Source organism: Scyliorhinus torazame, chromosome 20 (assembly GCF_047496885.1).
Source record: "Scyliorhinus torazame isolate Kashiwa2021f chromosome 20, sScyTor2.1, whole genome shotgun sequence".
NCBI lineage: Eukaryota > Metazoa > Chordata > Chondrichthyes > Carcharhiniformes > Scyliorhinidae > Scyliorhinus > Scyliorhinus torazame.
In genome coordinates, this window is record NC_092726.1 from 139,962,702 (window position 1) to 139,985,701 (window position 23,000).

The 23,000-nt window shown below is 44.5% G+C and overlaps 1 protein-coding gene across 1 annotated transcript; it reads right to left on the minus strand.

Annotated features, from left to right (window-relative positions):
- Positions 1–14,996: 14,996 nt before the first annotated feature.
- LOC140396792 (probable G-protein coupled receptor 139) lies at positions 14,997–22,693 on the minus strand. Its single transcript, XM_072485509.1, has 2 exons — positions 22,627–22,693; positions 14,997–15,895 (listed from the first exon to the last, which is right to left on the minus strand). The coding sequence occupies exons 1-2, from the start codon at positions 22,691–22,693 to the stop codon at positions 14,997–14,999; spliced, it is 966 nt and encodes a 321-aa protein (XP_072341610.1).
- Positions 22,694–23,000: the final 307 nt, after the last annotated feature.

Sequence of the window (23,000 nt, forward strand, 5' to 3'; positions counted from 1 at the left end):
AAAAGTCCCTAGTCGCTACATTCCGGCGCCTGCTCGGGGAGGCTGGTACGGGAATCGAATCAGTGCTGCTGGCCTGCTTTGGTCTGCTTCAAAAGCCAGCGATTTAGCCCAGTCTGCTAAACGAGCCCCTATGGTACAATCTTCTGCTCAACTTAAATCTTCACCCGAAACCAAGAAATACAAAACAGAAACAGAACAAAAGAGACTGTTAAATAGCGAAAGGGGGAGGGAGTGTTGAAATCCATGATAGATTGCACGCCACTCCGTTCCACATTGCTGCGGCAACCACATTGTTTCTGTTTTCCTGGATTCATGCTGTTAGAAATACCTTAGATCCAGGTTCCTTATGAAGCAGAAGTTATATGATGAACTCTACCGTAATAATGGCAATCAGTTCATCCCATGTCCCAGAAATTCAAAGCAGCAACGCTATAAAAAGTTCACTTTTAGGGGATTTGCGAGTTTCTGGTTCGGGCAGCATTTAATTGCCATCCCGAATTGCCCTTCAGTAGGTGGCGGTGAGCTGCCTTGTTGGTCCGCTGTTGTCAGTGAGGTGTGGGTACACCCAACGTGCTTTTCGGGAGTTATTGACTTCAAAATGATAGTGGTCGTGCGTTTGGGAGTTGATGTCGAAGGAACCTTGGTGAGTTACTGCAGTGCATTTTGGGATGATAAACAGGGCTGCCACAGTGCGTTTGTGGTCCAGGAATTGAATGTTTCTGGAAGGTGGAGCAATCAAGCGGGATACTTGGTCCAGGATGGTGTCGAACTACTTGAGTGCTTTTCGTGATATGTGGAACGTATCATGTACAAAACACAAAATGGATTATTACATTTGCCTGAGTAAATAATTGTTATAGGCCAGGGTTAAGAAACTCCAAACAATGTTATGAAGTCCAACTGACCGACAATCTTTATGTTGAATTGGGCTAGGATGAAGACAAGAGCCTCCCCTTCAGGTGTGATTCAACAGTCTTCCTAAACACTTCATTCAACACAAGCTTTATTCGAAGACCTTAGTTTCCATATGTACATAAAGAAACACAGCAAGAAATATTATCAATTACAAACATAACGACACCATACAGCTACAGTAATCTATGTATAATACTTAATGAATCCCCCCTTAACTGTTCCAAATCCAAATCCAATAAACGGAAAACCACATTTCAAGGGCGTGGCCCAGCACTCTGCATTCTCACCTGAATAAGACTGACTTTCCTGAGAATTTAGTTTCGTCTCACTAGGAGGTTTAAAACCATTCTGGAGAGAAAACTATATTTGTTTAATTTACCAAAGCAGGTAACTATAATCAATGTTGTTTGTTTACTGAGTCAGATATTAATAGTGAAAATAGATAAACAGGCCAAAACACTTCTTTTCTCTGTCTCAGTCCACAACAATCAACATTGAAAGCGAAAGTAAAAACAACACAGCCACAGCTTAGCTTCACCCACAAAATTACATCACTGAAGCCATGTGATGAGACAAAACCCTTTCTTAAAGGCACACTCCCACGACAGAATCTTATTTCTAAATTATAGAATCAGATAATCAACAAAGTAAATTTCGCGCGAATGCACTTTTGCTCCATTTAAGTTGTGAAAATTGACAAAGTGTGATCGAGAATATGGTGAACTGGTACACGACAGTAATCTTTCCCTCAATGTCAACGAAACGAAGGAGATTGTCTTCGACTTCAGGAAGAGTAGTGGAGAACATGCCCGGTCCACATCAATGGGAATTAAGTACAAAGGCTTCAATCTTTTAAGTGTCCAGATCACCAACAACCTGACCTGGTCCCCTCATGCCGATACTATAGTTAAGAAAGCTCACCAAAGACTCTACTTTCTCAGAAGTCAAAGGAAATTTGGCACGTCAGCTACAACTCTCACCAACCTTTACAGATGCACTATATAATGCATACTTCCTGGTTGTATCACAGCTTGGAATGGATCCTGCTTTTCCCCAAGACCGCAGGAAGCTACAAAAGATTGTGAATGTAGCCCAGTCCATCACGCAAACCAGCATCCCATCCATTGACTCTATCTATAATTCCCGCTGCCTTGGAAAGGCAACCAGCATAATTAAGGACCCCACGCACCGCGGACATACCATCTTACACCTTCTTCCGTCAGTAAAAAGTTTTGAGGTCACGTACCAACCGGCTCAAGAACAGCTTCTTCCCTGCTGCCATCAGACTTTTAAATGGACCTCCCTTGTATTTAGTTGATCTTTTCTCTACACCCGAGCTATAACTGTAACATTCCATTCTGCAGTTGCTCCTTCTTTCCCTATGTACGGTATGCGTTCTCTGTATAGCATGCAAGAAACAATTCTTTTCACTGTAGAGTAATAATGTGAGACTAATAAATCAAATCAAAGAGGTCAGTTATTGTGCAGAGCTGGAATCGAACTTGGGTTTCCTCAGTGAGAACCAGAAAGTAAACACGTGGCACAAGCTGCATTAAAAAATAATTGTAGTTCAACCTCTAAAAAATACACCTACTTCTAATTTAGAAATCTGGATCTGCTTTTAATCGGTGCAAAGCACATGTTTTGGAAATATTAAAACCGCCAGGCAGCTCTCATGGTGAGGCAAGTTTTAACTTACAGTTACGTTGATGCTGTGTAGGAGCCAGTGAGCTAAAGCTGGCTGACTTCAGATACGGATACAATGTATATAATGCAGGCATTGTCAAAGTGGCGGTAGGGACACGCAGGTGGGTCGCGGGCAGGTGTCGGGAGGGTCACGGAGCCAGCCTTTGCGGCGTTCATCAGTGCTCATGCGGCCCGGAGTGTTGGGACCTGAACCTAGGGTCAAAGTGCGATCGCGGATGGCGTCGGCTGAAGGCGCGGTGATCACTGATGATGAACAAGGCTATTATCTTGATCTGTTTTGCACCCCTGACATTACTCAAGTGATCTAGAGAGTGTCTATATCCCTCATGGTCTCACCATGCACTGAACTGTACGTTTGGCAAGGGATACAATGAGAGCCATTGGAATTCATCACATCGTCGCCCTCGAAGGATGGCTGAAAGTGTTTTGCTGACCATTAAAACTACATTAAAGCATTGAATCAATACAGTGACCAGTCAATCCCAATGACGGTTGACATCATCCGCTTGAAGAGTTACTGTAATGATCACTGAACAAGGGAGATATTCAGAGTTTACGAACTGAGGTACTAATATCACACTTTCCTCCTGGAGAAATTGTCCTCTCTGCTGATTCGATTGCTGATGAAATTTGGATGCTAACTATCATCTTTTCAATTCTAAATTAACTGAACCTCAAATAGCAAGAGAAGGATGGTGATTGCTTTCGGCTCTGTGAAGAAATCGCTGCATTAAAACCCCTTGAAAGTTTAGCAATTGCGATGCAAAGCCAAAATCACCAAAATCACACTGATCCGGGACATCAAAGAAAACAGCATTAGTAAGGAAAGTGTAGATAGACTGGATAGGCTGACTCCAAATGAAGCTGACTGAACTTCTGTGCCTCAGTTTTGACAGCGCATTAAAAACACGGCACGAGTCAATCAAACTGTCAGCATTTTGGAGTCGTGTCTCCGAGGAGTATCCGGAGCTGAGCAAAACAAGCATTTTGTTGCTTTTGCCCTTCACAACGACCGCCGTGTCAGAGGTTGGATTTTCCGTCCTCGCTAAGATGAAGACAGCACAAACGACCCGGTTAAATCCTGCACCCGATATGTACATAGCCCTCTCCTCCTGTGAACCTGCTTGGAGTGAGATTGTGAGGACCAAGCAGGCTCAGCTGTCGCATTAAAGGTAAGCACAAATGGTGGGTCACGAATGACTGCTTTCCTGTGTCACGAAGGTCGGCCGGCGTGGGTCCCGAAGGTTGGTCGTTTGCTAAAAATTAGTCCCTTTATAAAAAGTTTGAAAAACAGTTAAGAAGGCAAATGCAATGTTATCATTCATGTCAACAGGGCTAGAATAAGGCCAGGGATGTACTTCTGAGGCTGTATAAGGCACCATTTCGATTACCGTGAGCAGAGTTGGGGCACATCGAAGGAAGGACGTGCTGGCCTTTGAAAGGGCCCAGAGGAGGTTCACAAGAATGATCCCTGGAATGAAGAACTTGTCGTACGAGGAACGTTTGAGGACTCTGGGTCTGTACTCGTTGGAGTTTAGAAGGATGAAAGGTGATCTCAATGAAACGCACAAGAAACTGCGAGGCCTGGATAGAGTGGACGTGGAGAGGATGTTTCCACTTGTACGAAAAACTAGAACCAGAGGACACCATCTCAGATTGAAGGAACGATCCTTTAAAATAGTGATGAGGAGGATTTGTTTCAGCCAGAGTGTAGTGAATCTGTGGGGTTCTTTGCCGCAGAAGGTTGTGGAGGCCAATTCACTGAGTGTCTTTAAAGCAGACTCGGTGGGCCGACTGGCCTAATTCTGCTCCTATGCCTTATGGTCATATGGTCTCATTGCCGTGATCATAGTCACGTGGTGGGTAACATTGAGGGGAACTCCAGGTGCTGGTCCCTACCATATCACAGCCAGGCGACACCAAACAACTTAAAAGTGCGTGACGTGGCGACGGAGGACATTCATTCCATTTGACCTCAGCGGCATTATGGATTAGCAGATCATTCAATCTCATTCGACAGCCTTTCCCCAGAGGGATGCTTTTGATTCTTGTCACTCCCATTCCCTTTTGAAGCCACTGTTGTATCTGCCTCCACAGAAATCCCAGGCCGTGCAGACCAGATCAGAACCACTGGCTGTGGGAATAGGTTAGTAGTTCCCCGTTCGGGATGCTGGGATACGCTGGGGCTGCGTTATTGGATATAAAAGGTGAAGATGTGAGATCCGTTCGACACATCTAAAATTACGTTAGGTCCGCATAATGTGGCTCTAAATGAACTGTATCCATGAATATAGAAATAACTCTTGGATGTAACTTAGAAATCTTATCTTGCAGCCATATCCATCAGCAAGTAATGTGACAACTGGAACTGATAACCAATGACAACATGGGGAGACTGTACGGCCACTGACTCCTCTTCCACTATTCAACTTGATCATAGCTGAGCTTCTGCCTGAATGTCATTTCCTGCCTGTTCCTCAGATCCTTTCATTCCCTTAAAGATCATTGACCATAAAAATAATGGATGGAGACACCCACAGCAACATTTCAAACCGATTTGGCCAGACAGAGGGTGTGCTCGAATCTGCTGCATTCCAGAGATGGAAGGTGGGATAGAGTCAGACAGGTTTGCAGCATAGAAACAGGCCCGAAGGTTCAACTTGCAAATATCGCTCAGTTTTTACTGGTACGCCTGTCCCAATTGCCCTCATTTCGCCCATATCCCGCTGTACTCATCTTACCCATATAACTATCAAAACGCTTTTTAAAAAGTAAAATTGCAACCGCCTCGCTGACTGCCAATTACAGATCGTTCCAGACACTCACCGCGTTCAGTGTGATAAAAATCGCCGTCTGTACACTTTTGTATCACTCCCGTCTCACCTTTAACCTATTCCCTCTGGCTGTCGACTCCCTACCTCTGGGAGAAAAGTGTTGTCTATGTACCTTATTTATGCCCTTCATGAGAGTATAAACCTCGAGAAGTTCACCCCTAAACCTCCAAAGACCCTCGGGGAAAATGGCCCATTGAATCCAGTCTTTCCTGACAACTCAAACCATTAAGTACCGATAACACCCTTGTAAATCTTTTCTGCTCTTTTTCTGGTTTAATAATGTAGTTTCTATAACAGAACTATACACCACATTCCAAGTTTGACCTTACTAATGTCGTTTAAAACTTCAACAAGACGTCCCAACTCCTGTATTCAATGTCCTAACCATGTGTCTGTATCACAGTAATGATGGGCACAGACACATTAATGATGGAGAAAATATCCTCCTTCAGTGTTGTGAAATTCCAAGTACTCTTCGTGTTTGCAGTGGTTCCAAAAAGCAACAAAGTCACAGTATGTGTCTGACTGGAAAAAGATGTTGAAGAATATTCCGCTCAGGAGAACTGCAGCAAATCAAACCTTCACCCGATACCAAGAGAAAGAAAACAGAAACAGAAACAGAACGAAGGAGAGTGTTAAAGAGAGAAAGGGGGAGAGCGTTTGAAGCCAGGTTAGATTGCACCCCACACCCTTCCACTTTACTGCATCAAGCACATTGTTTCTGTGTACCAGGAGTCCTGTTGTTAGAAATACCTTAGAACCAGGTTCCTCCGAAGCTGAAGTAACTTGATGCTCTCCACCGGAAGAATTGAGAACAGTTCATAATAATTATAGCAATCGCTAATTGTCACAAGTAGGCTTCAATGAAGTTCCTGTGAAATACGCCTAGTTGTCACATTCCGGCGCCTGTTCGGGGAGGCCGGTTCCGGAATTCAAGCCGCGCCGCTGACATTGTTGTGCATTAGAAGCCCACTGTGCTAAACCAGCTCCCACAAATTCACCGCATTAGAGAGATCACTGTTATGGGATTTGCGAGTTGCTGGTTCGGGCAGTATTTAATTCCCATCTCTAGTTCTTCTCGAGAAGGAGGTGGTGAGCTGCCTTCTTGGACCGCTGCAATCCATGAGGTGCAGGGACCCCCACCGTACTTTTAGGGAGGGAGTTTCAGGAATGTTTCCCGGTGCCGTGAAGGGACGATTATATGATTCCAAGTGGGAGTTGTGTGTGAATTGAGGGAAAACCTCCACCTACGGCCTTTTGTTGTCCTTCCAGAGGATAGTGGTTGTGGATTTGGAAGGTGCTGGCTCTGGAACTTTGATGAGTTACCGCAGTGCATTATGGGATGGTGTGCAGCGCTGCCACTGTGCGTCCGCGGTGGAGGGAGTCAGTGCTTCTGAAAGTGGGCGCAATCAAGCGGGATGCTTGGTCCTGGGTGGTCTAGAACGTCTTGAGTGTTCTTGCAGATATGGGGTACAGTGTGTCACGTGAAAAACACAAAATGGATTCATTAATTTGCTTGAGTAAACATCCTCTTCTTAAATTCAAAAATGAGATAATCCATAAAGAAAGTATTCTTAATGCACATTTCCTCCATTTAAGTGGTGAACAATTGACCAAGTGTGAGAAGTAACTCCTCAGGGAATCTCCTTAATCCAAAGAAAATTGCATTCGCCCAATCTTTTACAATGCCGATTTGCATCTCTGGTCCGAGAATCTTTTTGGTATTTCAACCTAATATTTTTCTTTATCCATGACTGCAGCAGTCGCGCACATCCTGGAACCCAGACCATTGGTTATTGGGCAGAGCTGATTGGATTGGAATGGTTTATTGTCACGCGTCCCGGGGTACAGTGACCCGCATTGTTCTGCGTACAGTTCAGACCGATTATTCTGTAAGTGAAAAGAAAATACAGAGGGAAAACATAAAATGCACCATGTAAATAGATAGACACTGGCATCGGGTGAAGCATACAGGTGTAGTATTACTCAGCAGAGAAGCGTGCGAATAGATCAGACCAGTTTATAAGAGGTTCGTTTAGGAGTCTGGTAACAGTGGGAATGAAACTGTTTTTGAATCTGTTCGTGCATGTTCTCAGACTTCTGTATCTCCTGCCAGATGGAAGAGGTTGGAAGAGTGAGTAGACCGGGTGGTAGGGGTCTTTGATTATGCTGCCCGCTTTCCCAAGGCAGCGGTAGGTATAGACAGAGTCAATGGACTGGAGGCGGGTTCATGTGATGGACTGGATATGTTTGCCAGATAGGATGCTTTTTATGGTGCATCTACTAAAATCGGTAGGAGTGAGTGTGAACATGCCGAATGTTCTTAGTTTCCTGAGGAAGTATAGGCGCTGTAGTGCTTTCTTGGTCTTAGCGTCCACCAAGGGTGGACCAGGACATAGGTTCTATATTTGCACACCTAATAATTTGAAGCTGTCAACCATCTCCACCACGGCTTCGTTGATGCAGAGAGGAGTGTATAAAATACTTTACTTCCGGAAGTCAATGACCAGCTCTTCAGTTTTGCTGACATGGAGGGTGAGATTATTGTTGTTCAACCACACCACTGGGTTCTCTATCTCCGGCCAGTATTCTGACTCATCGCTGTTCGAGTTCCTACCCACTACACTTTTATGGTCAGCAATCTTGTATGGCACTGTTTACACAGACTCTTTTTACAGCAGGGTGCGGTTCACATAAACACTGTTTACAGTACGCACTGTTTGCATATACAATTTTCGCAGTGTACGGTTTACATAAACACTGTTTACTGTAGGGCGCTGTTTGCATAGACTATGTTTACAATAATGTACGGTTCACATAAACACTGTTAATTGCAGGTCCGGTTCAGATAGACTCTGTTTACGGCAATGTCCGGTTTAAATATTGTTTACTGTAGGGCACTGTTTAAATTGACGATGTTTACTTTAGGCACTGTTTACATAGACTGTTTACAACAGTGTACGGTTTACATTAACACTGTTTACTGTCAGGCATTGTTTGCAGCAGTATTCGGTTTACATTAACACTGTTTACTTTAGGCACTGTTTACATAGACTGTTTACAACAGTGTACTGTTTAAATTAACACTGTTTACTGTCAGGCATTGTTTGCAGCAGTATTCGGTTTACATTAACACTGTTTACAGCAGGGCACTGCTTACGTAGACTATTTGCAGCAGTGTACGGTTTACATAAACAATGTTTACTGAAGGGCACTGTTTGCATAGACTATTTACAGCAGTGTCCGGTTTCCATAAAGGCTGTTAACAATCCGGCACTGTTTACATAGCCTGTTTACACTAGTGCACGGTTTACAATAAGACTGTTTACTGTCCGGTACTGTATCCATAGCCTCCGTTTACAAAAATGTCCGGTTTCAGTACGCTGTTTACTGCAGGACACTGTTTAAATAGACTATGTTAACTGCAGGGCACATGTACAAAGATTGTTTGCAGTAGTGTACGGTTTACAGAAACATTGGTTACAGTAGCGCACTGTTACAATGACTGTTTAGTGTAGGGCACTGTTTACATCGTCACTGTTTACAGCAGTGTACGATTTACAGAAACACTGTTTACTATAGGGCACTGTTTACATAGACTCTGTTTACAGGAAGTCGACGATTTACAGAAACACTGTTTATTGTAGGGCATTGTTTAAATAGACAAGGTAAACATGGCAAGGTCACAGTGATCATGGGGGACTTCAATATGCAGGTGGACTGGGTAAATAATGCTGCCAGTGGACCCAAGGAAAGGGAATTCATTGAATGTTTACAGGAGGGCTTTTTGGAACAGCTTGTTATGCAGCCCACGAGGGGATAGGCCATTCTGGACTTAGTGTTCTGTCATGAGCCAGACTTGATTAAAGATCTTAAAGTAAGGGAACACTGAGGAGGCAGTGATCATAGTATGTTAGAATTCAATCTCCAATTTGATAGAAAGAAGGTAGAAACGGATGTAAATGTGTTACTGTTAAATAAATGTAACTACAGGGGCATGCGGGAGGAACTGACGAAAATCGACTGGGAGCAGAGCCTAGTGGGAAAGACAGTAGAACAGCAATGGCGGGAGTTCCTGGGAGTAATTGAGGACACAGTACAGAGGTTCATCCGAAAGAAAAGAAAGGTTATCAGAGGAGGGATTAGGCAGCCATGGCTGACAAAGGAAGTTAGGGAATGCATCAAAGCAAAAGAGAAAGCCTATAATGTGGCAAAGATTAGTGGGAAGTCAGAAGATTGGGAAGGCTACACAAACAAACAGAGGATAACAAAGAGAGAAATAAGGAAAGAGAGGATCAATTATGAAGGTAGGCTAGCCAGTAACATTAGGAATGATAGTAAAAGTTTCTTTAAATACATTAAAAACAAACGGGAGGCAAAAATAGATATCGGGCCGCTCCAAAATTACGCTGGTAATCTAGTGATGGGAGACAAGGAAATTGCTGAGGAACTAAATATGTACTTTGCGTCAGCCATCACAATGGAAGACATGAGTAATATCCCAACAATTCAAGAGAGTCAGGGGGTAGAGTTGAATATGGTAACCATCACAAAGGAGAAAGTGCCAGAGAAACTAGAGGTCTAAAAATTGATAAATCTCCGGGCCCAGATGGGCTACATCCATGAGTTCTAAAGGAAAATTATAGGCCAATTAGCCTAACCTCGGTTGTTGGCAAGATTCTAGAATCCACTGTTAAGGATGATATTTCTAAATTCTTGGAAGCGCAGGGTCGGATTAGGTCAAGTCAGCATGGATTTAGTAAGGGGAGGTCGTGCCTGATAAACCTGTTAGAGTCCTTTGAAGAGATAACAAATCGGTTTGACCAAGGAGAGCCAATGGATGTTATCTATCTTGACTTCCAAAAGGCCTTTGATAAGGTGCCTCACGGGAGACTGCTGAGTAAAATAAGGGCCCATGGTATTCGACGCAAGGTACTAACATGGATTGACGATTGGCTGTCAGGCGGAAGGCAGAGAGTTGGGATAAAAGGTTCTTTTTCGGAATGGCAACCGGTGACGAGTGGTGTCCCGCAGTGTTCAGTGTTGGTTCAGCTGTTCTCTTTATATATTAACGATCTAGATGACGGGACTGCGGGCATTCTGGCTAAGTTTTCCGATGATACAAAGATAGGTGGAGGTGGAGGAAGATTCAGACAGTTTAGGAGAGTGGTCCAAGGAATGGCTGATGAAATTCAACGTGGGCAAGTGCGAGGTCTTGCACTTTGGAAAAAAGAATAGTAGCATGGACTATTTTCTAAACGGTGACAAAATTCATAATGCTGAAGTGCAAAGGGACTTGGGAGTCCTAGTCCAGGATTCTCTAAATGTAAACGTGCAGGTTGAGTCCGTAATTAAGAAAGCAAATGCAACGTTGTCATTTATCTCAAGAGGCTTGGAATATAGAGCAGGGATGTACTTCTGAAGCTTTATAAAGCATTAGTTAGGCCCCATTTAGAATACTGTGAGCAATTTTCGGTCCCACACCTCAGGAAGAACATACTGACACTGGAGCTGGCACAGCGGAGATGCACACGGATGATCCCAGGAATGGTAGGCCTAACATACGATGAACGTCTGAGGATCCTGGGATTATATTCATTGGAGTTTAGGAGGTTGAGGGGAGATATAATAGAAACTTACAAGATAATGAATGGCTTCGATAGGGTGGATGTAGGGAAGTTTTTCCATTAGCAGGGGAGACTAGGACCCGGGGGCACAGCCTTAGAATGAAAGGGAGTCACTTTAGAACAGAGATGAGGAGAAATTTCTTCAGCCAGAGAGCGGTGGGTCTGTGGAATTCATTGCCATAGAGGGCGGCGGAGGCCGGGACGTTGAGTGTCTTTAAGACAGAAGTCGATACATTCTTGATTTCTCGAGGAATTAAGGGCTATGGAGAGAGAGCGGGTAAATGGAGTTGAAATCAGCCATGATTGAATGGTGGAGTGGACTCGATGGGCCGAGTGGCCTTACTTCCGCTCCTATGTCTTATGGTCTTATACCTTAGTTGCTGGACTACAAATCAGCTTCCCATTCCCCTGCCAAATTAGTTTAAACTCTCCCGAAGAGTACTAGAAAACCTCCCTCCCAGGATATTGGTGCCTCTCTGGTTCAAATGCAACCCGTCCTGCTTGTACAGGTCCCACCTTCCCCAGAATGTGCTCCAATTATCCAAATACCTGAAGCCCAAATTATGTACGTTCCACATTAACATGCGGACCGGGGTTCTCACCGCCGCCCAACACTTCCTGTCACCCTTAATTACTGCCCCTGTCCCCGCAAAACAAGCGGCGCACTACCGTACCCCTCGTTCACGTCAGTCTACTACCCCTCCCGCTCGCCATCCCAGAGCCCCACCCACATTAGCCATTTCCTCTCGAAACCAGTTCCATCTACATAGTCGCCATCCTCCGTTCATACCTCCAAAGCCCACCGAAACCTATCCACACAGGCATAGGCGGACGGGGCCCCTCCCGGCATCGCTGCTGTTTACTAGGCAACTAGCAATTGCAGGCGAGCTGGCCCCCATCAGAGCCCCCTCCCCCATATGCCCAACTCCGAAAATAATAACACAAAGGTCGAATACACAAGCTTTCCAATCAGCGCGGCAGAATAGAGCCCTCCGATGAAAAATGTCCTCCCAACTACTCCATGAAGAAAAACCAAATTCCAATCTCAGTTCAGTCCCAGTCTTTCAGCCGTCACAAACGCCTCCTCCTGCTCCAGGTTCTCAAATTCATTGTCCCTGGAGTTGTGTGTAACTCTTTACTTCGCCAGGTACAACATCCTAAACCGCACGTTGCTCTTGTCCAACGCTGCTGTCGCCCGAACAAAGGCCGCCCGCTCTTTTGCCAGCTTCGCCGTGAGATCTTGGTCTATACGAATGACACAACCTTCCCACCTCACCTCTCGATTCTGTTTCGTCAATCTCAGCACATTCTCCTTCACCCGATGGATATGAAAGCAGCCTATCACAGCTCTTGGTTGTTTCGCCACCTTCGGCTTCTGCCGGAGTGACCGATGAGCCCAATTCTGCGAATAGATGGAAGGGTTTTACTCCTCTCAAAATCTCCGCAAAATACTCCGCCTGCCTCCAGCGCTCCAGCCCCACAGGAAATCCCACGATCCGCACATGCTACCGCCGTGACCTATTCTCCCAGACTTCCATTGTTGCTCTCAGCCCTGTATTACACTCGACCGCCCACCGTATCCCCTGACTCTTCCAGCTAAACTGGTCGCTGTGCCGCGACAATGCCTCTGTAACCGCCTTCAACACCTCACTGCTCTGGACGTGTTTCACAAACCCTCCTTATCGGGTTTAGGTTATCATCCGCCAACTCCTTGAGCGAGACCATCCTCTCGTTCAGCTCCCTATTGAAATGTTTGGCGAACTGCTGCGCTCACAGTCCACTGCAACAATCTCAGGGAGCCTTCCCACTGTAAAGGGCGGAGCTCCGCCCGACCAGCTTGACATTTCATCCCTCAGAACTCCACACCCAGCTCGAGCTCTCAGGGGACTGTCCACTGGAATGGGCGGAGCTCCACCGGGCAGCTTGCTCCCGCTACCTTTCCTCCCTCAGAACTCTACACCCAGCTCGGGCTCTCAGGGGACTGTCCACTGGAATGGGCGGAGCTCCACCCGGGCAGCTTGCTCCCGCTACCTTTCCTCCCTCAGAACTCTACACCCAGCTCGGGCTCTCAGGGGACTGTCCACTGGAATGGGCGGAGCTCCACCCGGGCAGCTTGCTCCCGCTACCTTTCCTCGAACAGAACTCCACACCCAGCTCGAGCTCTCAGGGGACTGTCCACTGGAATGGGCGGAGCTCCACCCGGGCAGCTTGCTCCCGCTACCTTTCCTCGAACAGAACTCCACACCCAGCTCGAGCTCTCAGGGGACTGTCCACTGGAATGGGCGGAGCTCCACCCGGGCAGCTTGCTCCCGCTACCTTTCCTCGAACAGAACTCTACACCCAGCTCGAGCTCTCAGGGGACTGTCCACTGGAATGGGCGGAGCTCCACCCGGGCAGCTTGCTCCCGCTACCTTTCCTCGAACAGAACTCTACACCCAGCTCGAGCTCTCAGGAGGACTGTAGCTCGCACCTTTTCTCTTTGTACTCCTCACTGCGTTATAGACTTCCTTTAGTTGAGGCTGCCTTTCCAGAGATCAATCGTGTAAAATCCGCAGCCACAAGCTGAGTTAAAGGGGCCATAAAACGACAGTCCTATCAGGAGCCACCCAGCGTGTAACGTCCACCTACAGTCGCCACCCACTTCTGGCACTTCGCAGTTCCAAAAAAGAATATCAAAACTGGAACAAATTAACGTCCTCCACATGCCCTTAATGAGCATTCGAACGTCCTGATTTAATTATGTGGGAAGCCCCCTGCAAACTCGTCCAGGGATTCGAATAATCTGCAGAATGTGTCTCTATTCGGCTATTCCTGCATGATGCATTAGAAACAAACGTTCTCTGCAATGGATTGGAATCCATTTCATATCGATCGTGACATTAAGCACAGCTGTGTGGGTGTGTCAAATCCCTGCACTCTCGGGGCAGTTTTTAGCACTGCAGTCTCATGGCGCCGAGGCTCCCGATTCGATGCCGTCTCTGTGTTACTGTCCGTGTGGAGTTTACACATTCTCCTCGTGTTTGCGGCGGTTCCGCCCCCGCAACACAAATGTATGCAGGGTAGGTGGAGTGGACACGCTAAATTGCCCAATGATTGTAAAAAGTGAATATTGGTCACTCTAAAAAGAAAAAAGATCTCTGCTCTATCGAACTCAAACTTCCCAGGAAAGGATCCATGTTCATAGTCCAGGTGGGGTCTTTATTGAGTTTATACACAGCTGACATATTTTTAAGTTCAGCAAGCTGACAGTCTCGACTGGGAGGAGTATCAAAAAATTCCATGTCTTACTATATGTCGCGAACTGCATAGTTGACGCTGACACGGTAACTGATATTCAGAGCAACTTTATTTCCCTTTGATCAATTCTCTATATAATACACATTTCGCATTCATATTCTCCCTAACAAAATCGATAAACTCAGATTGTTCGAAACTATTCTAGTACTTTTTATTTCATCCAATCCCGCAACGTACATATGGTTATCTCGTATCGATGAACTTGTTGAAACATATACAATTCTGCTGGGAGTTATACAGGCTGGATGCAGAGTGGATTCACCACCCCCCCCCCCACCCCCCCCCCCCCCCCCACCCCAACCTGAGGTAACCTGGAACGAGGATGTATACTTTCAAAATGAGAGTCTCCAGTTTAACAGAGCCTGGAGGAGGGTTGTATCCACCAGTGGATCTTCAGTATATGGAATATCACCACCACAAAATCAGTGGATGTGATGTCCTTGGTTATATTAAAAACAAGAGTAACATTCTGGTTCTACAGAGGGTTATATACCATGGGTTGGGATGGGCGGAATGAGGCAGAAAATGATGTGAAAGACATAATCATGTTTGTCATTGCATTGCTGACTGGTGGAGATAAACGGTGGGCTGACGGGAGCATAACTGCTCGTTTTACTCATGTTCTCAGGTTTTGTATTGATTTAGTAATTGCTGCGACTGCACCGCTCACTGTGCTCTTGAACTGCTCTCTAAATTTGGACTGAGTCGCCCCATAAATAAATGTATTTGTACAGCAGCTTAAGTTCCGGAACATAATTCCCACATGTTGAAATATATATAACGAATCGTTGTAATAGTTTGGATCTGTATCTGTAATGTTATAATACAAGAATTCAATAACATGCACCAACCACAGAATTACGAAGCTTCCGGATATGGCGAAGAGTAAAATCACAGACTTCCTTCTGCTGTCCATCTCTGGATCACTACGATTCTGACCTCTCAGTCCTTTGCGGACTCGACTTGCCACTAATATGTGTCTGACTGTTAGACTGTTGAGCAATGCAATTAAACTAAATGGGAGAAATGGAGTAAAAACTCTATGAAGCCACTTAAATACCAACCAACCAGGATCAGTGTAGTAGCTTGGCTTTGTATAACAGTCCCATGGTACATTATTGATTATCCACAAAGGGCCAACCGTAAAATAGAATGGAATGTTTTTCAAACAGAGCAGAATGGTCGTGGTCGCTAGAACCACAGCGGCTGTTTTTTTGGTGCAATATTTGGTTTTCAGCTTTTGAGAACAAATAGCCACAAATCGATCAAATGAGAAAGTGACGGTAAACCAGACGGAACAATCTGTGGTTGTGCGACTGAGAAAATAGATGACACTGCACACAGGGGTGATGTCCAAAAAAGACCCAGGGAAATAATAGTAACTGATCCGATAAAGTATGCCATCAGTGATAATGACCAGTAGATCCGCCGTTGCCATGACCACGAGGTAATGAGTAGTGCAGGCAGTGAGACCACATTTTCCTCGGGACAGGATCACAATCGCCAGTAAATTTACTGCAATAGAAAGAAGAGTAAAGGGACTGGAAATTACTTTCCAATCTTGTTAATTCTGTCACAGACAACAAATTGAATATTTCAAGGTTTGATTGGAGATGTGTGGGTGGTGGTTCGGTGGTTAGAGGGAGGATGGGGTTCGGGCAGAGAGCTGGATGTCAAAATGTCAATTTTAATTGAAGCCACCTGCAGACAAGCTGCATATTTACATATCTGCAGGTATCAAAATATCGCATAAGAGTGGTTGACCCGCGTAGGGTGGGTTACAATAAAAAAGGTTTTAATGTGATGAGCCATTTCTGAATCAATCGATTTGCCACGTCTTCCTGTGACCGACCATGTTTTCCCAGCGCCTGCAGGTTTCCAGCTGATGCACTAGGGAGAGAGGTTCAGCCAGAGTGGAAATGTCTTCACAGGGCTGTGCGTATGCTAGGAAGAGTAGCAATTCTTCTTTCTCCCCACAACGCCCCGCGCCCCCACACTTCCTCACCCAAAACCGACATTGATCAAACTACCATGCACCCCACTGAAATCTGCTGGGCGGGAGGAATGCTAGATTGATTGGCCAAGCTGAAATGTTTGCTCACTATCCAAAAATGTTAAGGTTTTGGGGGCTCCGGGCACAAGCCTACGAATGGACCTAGGTATGGTACTCTTTCAGAGGGCCAGTGCAGAGTCAATGAGCCGAATTGCCTCCTTCTGCGCTGTGAGAATTCTCTGGTTCTAATACAGCACTCAGCAGGAAATCGGAGATTCCAAGCTACACCTTCAGAGTGACCTCGCCTTCTGCTGATGTCGAGGGCTAAGAATTGGAGAAAAGGCGGGAAAAAAGAGATTCCTGTCAATGTTATAACTAAAGGAAATACTAATAAAGCACATCAGGCAAACCATAACCGCTGGAGAAGAAACAGAGTCAATTTTCCTTTCTGATAATTGCATCAGTATTGGGAGATACTATGCATTAACATTTTAAATCAGTGATAGAGTGAGTCGGCTATCTGGTTGTGGGATATGGTGGTAATTTATTGGAGAAGGGAGAGAACAAAGACCAATCGGATGGAATGGCGGACAAGGGAAATTCATTGGCAGAGTGGTGACTGCGCGTGGTGAAATGGGACGGCTGGAGTATGAGAAGATGCGTCCAGAGGGGCCGCAAAGTGTGACGGCATACGAAGAGAGGGAGAGGTAAGCATGGGAAAAAGCTGAGCAAAACTAGATGACTCGGCCCTTAACGTCCCGAAAGGGGTTCAGCAATGTTGAATGGACCTTAGGGGGTGTGGGAAAGCTTTCCGGCTGCCAACAAGAGGGGACTCCCCATTTCAGTGTCGCCACATCTCCTCCACTCCCAGTCACTTTGTTGTTGCCATTCCCTGTCACCACCACGGGATTTCACAGACAATGCAAATTGACCTTACCTTAATCTTTAAATATTGCGATAGACCCTGGAAACGCAGCGCTGGTGATAATGTCCGCGCTTGAGGAAAGAGAGTCGACGCTTTGAATGGGCTGAAGAATCAAAGTGGAAATTGATCAGAAAATTACTGATCACATTTGTGTACTGAACAGAGGTAATCGGCAAAGCAATCATGCGATCTGAATTTGATGCTCCCCCAGTGCACAATAGCCAGCATCGTGAAGGATGAATGCGGCTGTAGTATTGTAAGATGTGCAATCAAGTTACTTGTTCACCCAGAAAAAGAGTTTCCGCCTCAGGGCAGTGGGAAGGGAAGGATTTAATATTGGCAGAACATCTATTGTTCTTGCAATAAAAATGAGCTGTGTTAACCAGTGTTCGTATAGTCACCTGGAACATTCAATGAAATTGAGTTTCAGCAGTTGTGAAAGGGAATGGAAGTGTCCGAGATGGACCATATGGCGACGAGGAAGATATCGAAATGAAAAACAAAAATGCCAAAATTTTCCCATTTAAAACAAATCGAGGAAATAAGATGAGAGGAGTTGTCAAAATGCCGGGACAAATATATCAATGAGACATGCGTGGGTTAGGAGCAACGCATGATGCAAGTCTACTGCCCACAGCAATCAAACCATAATTCGTGCAGATTATTTTGGTGACAACATTCTAATTTAGAATACCCCAACCTTCACAGGGGAGCATTTCACTACCGACTCCATTTATTGCGATCTTTATCCCGACCATTTGATGGCTTTCATTTCGTCACCAAAGCCGGTGAGGTGGAGAGGAGCTCCAACGGGACAGCGGAGTGAGTGCAAAAAAAAAGAACCAATTGAAAACCCGGCTCCTTAACTGAACCAGCAGGAGATGGTGGAGGGACAACTGACCAAGTTGCCTGTCAGACAACATCCCATCCATTGACAGTTTAAGGAGAACTCGTGTTTACTGGACTTTGGAGCAGTGAGGGTCATTCTGACATAGACAGCAACTCAAATGAACGATGGAATCGCGTCTCCGAATTCAGAGGGAAGGAAATTAATCCTGTTGTGCGGAAGTCCAGGAACACTGAACCAGAGAATGAGGATTCAAATCCGAAGGAAACACGCACTATCAGCGAGAAACATAGGAACATAGAAAATAGGCGCAGGAGGAGGCTATTCGGCATACAGAAACTGTCCTGCCAATCATTCGGATCATGACTGATCATCCAACCAATAGCATAATGTCGTTTGTTTAGGGGAATTATCATAGAATTTTTTACAGAGCAGAAGGAGGCCATTCAGCCCATCGAGTCTGCACCGGCACTTGGAAAGAGCACCCTACCCAAGGTCAACAACGCCACCCTATCCCCATAACCCAGTAACCCCACCAAACTCTAAGGGCAATTTTGGATACTAAGGACAATTTTATCATGGCCAATCCACCTAACCCGCACATCTTTGGACTGTGGGAGGAAAACGGAGCACCCGGAGGAAACCCACGCACACACAGGGAGGATGTGCAGACTCCGCACAGACAGTGACCCAAGCCAGAATCGAACCTGGGACCCGGGAGCTGTGAAGCAATTGTGCTATCCACAAGGCTACCGTGCTGCCCCATTGATATTGAATTGATATGTAAAACTGTAGTGAATACATACAGCAGAGAAATGTTAAGTTAATTGTGGTGAAAACGGGATAGGGACATATGCTGCAATGATTTAAGGACGACGAAAGCTTTGTTTCAGAATATTAGAATCAAACGTGCTCAACACGGGCTAGGGAAGATACAGTAGAAGGACCGGTATCTGCTACTTAACAGTAATTCGATTAGAGATTAAAGACAAACATCTCAAATTACTTTATCAATTAAGTGGAAATTTGAATATCTGTAAACCAAATAGCTAAGTGTCAGTAGTAGGAAATATTTTATGAATCTTTGTTCAAAAATGTAATCGAAAAAACAAATCCAGAAACTCATAATACATAAGACTAATCAGCACAGATTCCAAAAGGAAGATCATAATTGACCCAACTGACTGAATTGTTTGAATAATGTAAGAACCAGGAGCTGAGTCGAATATTTGTTTATTTCTCAAGTACTTCTGACGAATCCCCAGCGAAGCCCCATGAATAATCTCAGAGCGATTGATGTGGAGTGAACAGGCAGCAGAATGGGCAGAAAGCTGGTTACCAAAGCAGGAAACAAGCAATAATTCTTACAGATATTGACAGACATTTGGGATGGAAACGTAACGTTTGAGAACATTGTGGTTGAACAAATGTTGTGGTTTCAGGAAATAGGAAAAACCAATTGTGAAATGTGGAAGCAAATCCAAATTAGGAAACGTTCAGTTGATGGACTGGAAGAATACAACAACATATTTTACAGCACAATTAATAAAAATGCACAGCTGGTATTTAAATGATACTAAAGTCGTACTAAAGTGATGTTCTTGTGACACAATATTTGACGCAATAGTTTTTCAAATGCTTACCGTGAATCAAGCATCTGAATGGATAAGAGAAGCAAAGTAGTTCAAGGCACTGTTTCACAAACAATTTAACAAAAATATACTGAAATCAGAACATTGGAGTTCATTTCTTGAGGAATTGGTAAATGAACTAATATTAAAATAATTAATATGGAACGAATATAAAAGCAAAATGTTGATTTAGTAATTCGCACCCTGTATTTTGTTCTGTTGAAGACAAAGTGCGCGCAATTATTTAAATCAGGATGTTAGCAGAGAAACCAAGGGGTGCTCTAGTTATTTTTCGCATTGACAGATTACGCATGTTAATGTGATCCAGACTGATGTCAACGATATTAGTAACTGATATCAATATTCAAGGGGGCTTTTCACTCAGTTGGTGCTTACCAAACACGCATATATATATATAGAGAGAGAGCGGATGGAGAGAGAGAGAGGTAGAGAGAGAAAGAAATGCTTGTCATTCAATGTTTAACTCATGCACACACATAAATGAACCGACGGCAGGGGCTGCTCAGGTGTACATGTGAAGAAATCGAATCAGATAGTGGAACAACTAATTAAATGTTAATCAGTTACGGAACGGTATCTTTCAATGATCACTGCGTATGCAATCCTTCAGAAGAAATAAATAATCAAATCCTACACTTATTTCCCTGAGTTTCACAGTCACACGTGTTATGGGCGAGGCGTTTTCAGAACCCCAAAATGTATCATGGAGTTCAACCAACCTCCCCCTTTAATGTAATTGTTGCTTTTCCGAGCACACGGCTTGTTCCCTAGGTGTGGGATTACAGTTATGGACGCGTGGGTTTTTAAACACAAAACAATGCTTATTCCATGAACTCAACTTAACATCTTAAATAAATATAGGATCTCGCAACACCCCTGACTTCAAAGATAACTCAGAAAATATTGCAACAGTAAATAATGCCTCAAAATGTTCCTTCAAACTTCCAAGAGACTTAACACATTTAAACAGAATCACAGCAGGTTAAAGCCTTTACTATTTTGAGTTAAAATCACCCAAATGATCCAGAGATAGTCTTTCATGGCAGAGATCCAGCTCACCGCAAAACACAGACACACACCCAGCTCATTTCCTCCAAACTGCAGTTCTCTGGAAACACAGACACCAGCTCTGTTTGAAAACTGAAACTTAAAACTGCAAAACTGAACTGCAAAATGGCTGACCTGACCTCAGCCCCACCCACTCTCTGACATCACTGTTTTCTTAAAGGTACATTGCTTAAACGTCCATGTCTTAAAGGAACTCTCACATGACACGCTTTAGAGGAGGACACACGAAACAAACTACTTTTTTGTGGTGACGATATTCAAGTTAATTCTATGTCAGTAACCAGAGGATTGACATCTGTAAAAGTGCCGCCCTGCTGTTTAACTATGCGTACGGAGGGAACTTCTGTTGCAGTGGGTGCAGTACAATAGAAATTCTATTATTTAGAGCGTTCATTTGGGGAGTACGGTGGTGCAGTGGTTAGCACTGCTGCCTCACGGCGCCGATGTCCCAAAGTCAATCCTGGCCCCGGGTCACTGTCCGTGTGGAGTTTGCACATTCTCCCTGAGTTTGCGTGTGTTTCGCTGCCACAAGCCAAAGATGTGCATGGTAGGTGGATTGTCCGCGTTAAATTGCCCCTTAATTGGAAACAATGAAATGGAAACTCGAAAGAAAAAACTAATAAGAAGCGTTCATTGTATATACGGCGAAATGAATATTGATAACTTCAGAAGCAGTTCAGGAGAAAAGAGTGATATCAATACTTTTCATTCTATACAGACAGAGAATCATATGCAGGGAAGAGGTAATATCTGTTACTGTCACAACCGTTCCATAGGATTAAATAGAACATAAAGTGCAGAAGGAGACCATTCGGCCCATCGGTTCTGCACCGACCCACTTCAGCACTCACTTGCACCCTATCCCCATAACCCAATAACCCCATCTAATCTTTTTCGACACGAAGGGCAATTTATCAAGTCCAATGCACCTGAGCTGCACGTCATTGGACTTATGCAGGAAACAGGAGCAACCGGAGGAATCCCATGCAGAGACGGGGAGGACGTCCAGACTCCGCACAGTCAGGGACCCAGCAGGGAATCGAACCTGGGACTCTGGCGCTGTGATGCCATAGTGGCACCACGTGTGCTACCGTGCTGCTCATGAATAATAGCAATAAGCGCAATAGTACAAATTTTATAAATGTATAACCAAGAATTTTACATAAAGAGTCAAAAGGAAATTCTTACCAACTCCAGAGTGATGGATAGGCACAGTAATACATTGTCGCTGGGATGAGGTACTCATTCTGGTAATTGCTTAAGGACGATGTTACATAGACCGATATTACCAGTAAAAATGTTCACTTCAGTCAGATGTTACTTTCTGATTCGTGCCCCACACTCAATGCAATTCATCATTGACAAATGCTCCCATCAATGCATGGTCAATAAGATGCGTTGTTCCACTGGAATTAGTGACACACGTTCCGTGCAATTGTGCACTGACTGATAGGCCCATGAATATCTGCCGACTGAAATCAGAAGTCTCACTCCAGTAAAAAGTACGCCGTCAGTAATGCAAACTAATTATTCCATGTACTGAGGAATCATTAAGTAGGATAATATATGCATTGCATTTCAGAGAGCCCCTGAGATCCAGAAAGAGGAAGACTGAGGGAAGATATTGCAATTGCTAGTCTTACCAAATGTCAATGACCACATGCTTGCCAATGGCGCCGTGTTAGATCGGAATTAAACATTAGCAGTCACACAGTATAATCTTGTGAAAACATCCGCATCTTCAAACTTGATATCACTTACCAGGAACACCAATAACAGCAAGGATCATGTAATATAACTTCCTGATAGTGTAGAATATTTCCAGCATCGTCAGTGTGAAGTGTGCGGTTTCAATGTGCAGCAGCAAATTTCTCTGTGTTAAACAATGAGTCGGTACAATCAAATAATCTTTAATTTATAACCATTCGGGTTTCCCTGGAGATACAGAGCAGACACAGTGATTTATTTTTATTTCACAAACAGGTTACAACATCGAATTAAGTCTCTGAAGAGACAGAATATTTTCAGGAATGAAATTGAAATCTAAAACACAAGGTAGTAAATTTCAGTTAATATCCATTCACGAATATCCATCAGAAGGTATGTTCGCCCAGCAATCAGTCTGTACATTCAAT

What these genes read in the sequence shown, in the direction of transcription:
- LOC140396792 (XM_072485509.1), bottom strand. Translation starts at nt 22,693, where the DNA reads ATGCTGGAAATATTCTACACTATCAGGAAGTTATATTACATGATCCTT. An exon ending in TGCTGTTATTGGTGTTCCTG is followed by an intron (nt 15,896 to 22,626) that starts GTAAGTGATATC and finishes TTTCTATTGCAG; the next exon opens with TAAATTTACTGGCGATTGTG.